The 4,830-nt window shown below is 47.9% G+C and overlaps 1 protein-coding gene across 1 annotated transcript in view; it reads right to left on the reverse strand.

Annotated features, from left to right (window-relative positions):
* The window catches only part of LOC119320619 (receptor-like protein EIX2), a 3,067-nt gene extending 1,754 nt beyond the window's left edge, over positions 1–1,313 (reverse strand). The window contains exon 1 of the mRNA XM_037594638.1: positions 3–1,313. Within this exon, the coding sequence (XP_037450535.1) occupies positions 3–1,313 (1,311 nt within the window). The remainder of the gene's footprint in view (positions 1–2) is intronic.
* Between the last annotated feature and the right edge of the window lie 3,517 nt (positions 1,314–4,830).

Raw genomic sequence — 4,830 nt, forward strand, 5'->3', positions numbered from 1 at the left:
GGATTATTAGATAAATCTATATACTGTAAGTTCGTGAAACCATAGAAATGTTCTTCGGTGATGACACCTGTCAAATTGTTGTTTCTTAGGTCTAGGATAATCAAATCGTTGATCCTACCAATCTCAGTGGGCACGGGTCCATTCATATAGTTATCAGAGAGGATGAGAGTGGCCAAACTGCTGAATTGGGCAAGCCCAGCTGGTAGGGTCCCGGTGATATTGTTTCCATTCAAATACAGTTCTCTTAGTCGGCTGGACGAGCAATGTGGCAAGCTCTCATGCAACTCTGCCATGTTCCCATACGAGAGACCTTCTTCAAGGTATAGTACTTCCAAATTGCATAGGTTTCTCATCAACCCTGGCGCTATGATGCCGCCGGGGCCGCCGTCGAGATACTTGTTGTATGAAAAGTCAAAGACTTGAAGGGATGTCATTTGTCCTAGTGTCTTGGGAAAATGACCATACAAAAAGGTTTCTCGAAGGTAGAGGTACTTGAGACTTGTCAAATTCCAAAACCAACAGGACTCGGAGGGGTGATCAAAATGGTTGTAGCTGAGATCAAGCCTCTCAAGTTTTGTGAGGTTCAAGCGTGGGAGCTGTTGGTTGGCATTATGAAGCGAGCAACCAGAAAGATAGAGAACTTGCAAAGAAGGAATCATATTCACGATACGAGGCCAATCATGTACCATGGTGAGATTGAACCCACCAAGGTCAAGATGGTGTAGCAAAGGTAGATGTGTTAAGCTTAAAAAATCTGTTGGTTGCACTATGGTGTAGGTGGTGTAGGAAAGGTCGAGATACTGCAGCTTAGAGAGGTTACCAAGCTGACGAAGCAACGTGTCGTCATCGACCGGTACATTGGAAAGGTTCAGGTATCTCAAGTTTTTTAGAGAGCCCCATAGTTTTGGAACATGACCGCAATTGCTACATATATATGGAAAATTCCAGGCGAGATCAAGGTGCTTCAAATGCTCCAAAGAAAATAGAGATGGACTTATCTGGCCATCCAAAGATGTTGTCCGACCAGTATAAAATTCCTGATCAAAGTACGAGTAGCTATTTCCAAGTCGAAGCTGGAGGACATGGCCAGTCCGGTTGCTGCACCTTATGCCCCTCCACCGGCAGCAGTCGCTGCCTCGCCGCCACGAGGCGAGACGACCCGAGGGGTCATCTGTGACACCGCGTTTGAACGCCAGCAGGGCATCACGCTCCCGCGGCACGCAGGCAGCTGTGCCGGTGCCGGTGCCATTGCTCAGAGCAAAGGTTGCGGCGGCTGCTGATACAAGGAGGAGGAACTTGGTGGTGGGAGGCATGGTAGTTTGGGAAATGGGAACGATGTGTGCACGAGTACTCAAGGGAGCACACACACGCCCGTAATTTATATTCCTGTTACAGTCGTTGCGTACAGAAGAATTAACTGGACGGTAACACAGATATTTACATCGGACGGTCGGAGGCGGGCGTCAACGGTGGGTGGGTTCCAGTGGCCGCATGGGTAACGCCTTGAGTCAAGTCTTCGTTTGTTTGCTCCCAGTGTCATTCGCCCATGGCTGCCCCTACGGTTACGTCGAGCGGACTGTTAAATTCCACCGATCGAGGCACACGCCACGATCGCTGGCCACACACCGGTGATGTACGCCTGACTTTGGTGTGTGAACATATCGAGGTAGGCTTTGGCATCGCACGCCACGCCTAATCGAGGGCGTTTGCCGTGCCGGACTGCCGGACAGGGAACGGTACAAACAAATCCAACGATGAGTCCAAAACACAAAGATTTGGCAACACAAAGATTTGGCCGCTATACCATCTTCTTTCAATACAATTTTGCGTGTCCCTTGTGCTCAGTCATTCAAATAGCGTTCAACTTGTATCCGTCTACAAGTGTTGCCAATATATATGATCACTGACTTGACAAAATATCAAATATGTTTGATACACTAATACGGGTGAGAGCGTCTGTCTTACTATGGTCGCTTTGGTTATGTAAAAAGGATTGTGTTTCTAAGGACAGGGATCGGTGTTCAAAGGCCCCAACTTGTTTTTGGCTCAATGCCATTGTTTGGGAGATTGGAAGCGTGGGATGGAAGGGGGGCCATGGCGGTTCAGGAGGGATCCGGTGGTGTTGGTAGAATATGATGGCTTCTCGAACGTGGAAGAATATGCTTTGAACATGTATCCATTGTGGGCTAGGATAAAAGGTTTGCCAGACGGATTGACAAGGAAGAAGGAGTTGGCTGAGAAGGTTGCAAAGAAGGTAGGAGAACCTCCGTTTACAGTGACTGTGAATGAAGGGAAGATTAATCCGTCAAACTTCTTGAGGGTTCGGGTGTTTGTCAATGTAACTCTGCCATTAGTAAGAGTTTGTCCATATTACCTTGAAGGAGAGGAAGATGTATTCTGTGTACTATGAAAAACTTCCGGACTTCTGCTACTTTTGTGGTCGTATGGGACATGTTGTGGAGTAGTGTGGTGATGGAGTACATGACAGTGCGTTATGTGAATGGGGGGACTGGTTGCATTGGGTCAGCGAGCCGGTGGGCTCGGGTACAAGAGGCAGTAGAGGGGGAGGGGGCGATGGAGGTAGAGGGAGTGTTGGCCCTGCTGGTGGGGGTCGAGGAGGAAGGAGGGGAGGTAGGGGTGGCGGAGCTAGAGGAGGCAGAGCGTATGCTGCAGAGGAGAGGGTTGATGTTGATCTTCAGAGAGAGGGAGGAGTGGAGCTGACGGTGGGGATGAATATCATGAAATATAAGATGATGAGGGATGCGGAGGAACGTACAGCTAGGAAAAGACTTTTGGGGGATGGTGGTACGGTCAATGTGCGTGGCCAGGCCGTGCCCAACTTGGCCGGCAAGGTGGCTGATGCGGTCCTTTGACTGTAGTATGGAGAGACTGCGGGTGTAGGGGTCCCGCTAGATCCTAACGTCACACCTGGCAAGAACCCAATTGTGAAGAGGAGAAGGCAGTGAGATGGAGTGGTGGATGCGAGTGAGTTGATATGGACACTTCTACGCAGGCAGCCTCCGGAGAGGAGGACTGCCGGATTGCCTAAGTTGGAACTGCCGGGGAGGGGGAACACCCGGACAGTTCGTGAGTTAGCGATGTTGTGTAAGTCACGCTCCCCCATGCTTGTTTTTCTGTGGGAAACTAGACAAAAGGAGGATAAGATGAAGAGGATCCGGGCCAAATTGGGTCTTAAGGGTTTTTTTGGTGTGGACAGCAATGGACTTAGTGGTGGTTTGGCGTTATACTGGAGGGAAGATTGTGTGGTAGATATTTTGGACAAAGATGAAAGATTCATTGATACAGTTATCAAAGTCCAAGAAGGAGCGGCGGAATGGAGAGCCACTTTTGTGTACGGGGAGCCGCGGGTGGAGAATACGCACTTAATGTGGACTAAGTTACAGAGCCTGAAAGCTGTCAATAATTTGCCATGGTTGGTAATTAGTTATTTTAATGAAGCAATGTGGGATTTTGAACACTTCTCGATCATGCCTCGGGCGGAAGGGCAGATGGTTGCATTTCGGGACATTTTGGAGTTTGTGAGCTAGTGGATCTTGGGTTCACCGGCATGCCTTTCACATATGATAACAGATGGGGTAGGTCGGCCAATGTAAAGGTGAGACTTGATCGAGCGATGGCCACGAACGATTGGCGTAATTTGTTTGCGTTTGCTGCAGTTGAGCACATCCCGACCCCATGCTCGGATCATGTCGTGGTCTTTCTTAAGGGAGAGCCGGATCCGGGTCCTACGAGGGGGAGGAGCAGAAGGTATGAGGTATTTTGGGAGAGGGATTCGACGTTGCCAAAGGTGGTGGAAGATGCATGGGGTGTAGTAGGCAAGATTCATAATCTCTCACAACTGAGAGATGCCCTGTCTAAAACTATGACGGCTCTAGGGTCATGGAGCAAGAAGTTTGGCAATGTGACGAGAGAACTTTGTGAAGTCAAGAACTCAACTGGAAGAGCTTATGCATATGAATGCGGACAGGGAAGAAATAAGAGGAGTAATGGATAAAATGAATGAACTATTATATCAAGAAGAGATGATGTAGATGCAGAGATCAAGGATTTCTTGGCTTAAGGAAGGTGATCGAAATACAAAGTATTTTTAGAGCAAAGCAGTTTGGAGAGCGAGAAAGAATAAGATCCGGGAACTGACGAACAGTATTGGAACCGTGCACACGGAGTTTGCAGCTATGAGCAGGGTGGCAAATGAGTACTTTCACAATATCTTTGCAGCCGATACTACCTTGTATGCCATTGAGGTAGTGGATCTTTTTGAACGAGTGGTGTCACCGGCTGACAATGTAAGGCTGTGTGCTCCTTTCACGGATAAGGAGATCTCCGATGCAATGTTTTAGATCGGGCCTTTGAAGGCACCAGGCCCGGATGGATTTCCCGCATGGTTCTTTCAACGTAACAGGAGTACGGTGAAGGAGGGCGTGATGGCAGTGGTTAGGGATTTGTTTTCAGCACTGGAATTATGCCAGAGGGAGTTAATGCAACATCGATTGTGATTATTCCAAAAATCTCCAACCCCTCAAGAATGTCTGACTACAGACCCATCAGTCTTTGCAATGTGATCTATAAGGTAATTTTCAAGTGCTTAGTTAACCGGTTACGCCCTTTATTGGATGATATAATTTCGGTGGAGCAAAGTGCTTTTATCCCAGGCAGGATGATTACGGACAACGCTTTGGTTGCTTTCGAGTGTTTACACTATATTAAACAATAGAAAGATCCTACAAGGAGTTTTTGTACTTATAAGCTAGATTTGTCAAAAGATTATGATCGGGTTGATTGGGCTTTCTTGAAGCAGGTGATGCAAAA

Source organism: Triticum dicoccoides, chromosome 6B (genome assembly GCF_002162155.2).
Source record: "Triticum dicoccoides isolate Atlit2015 ecotype Zavitan chromosome 6B, WEW_v2.0, whole genome shotgun sequence".
NCBI classification, from domain to species: domain Eukaryota; kingdom Viridiplantae; phylum Streptophyta; class Magnoliopsida; order Poales; family Poaceae; genus Triticum; species Triticum dicoccoides.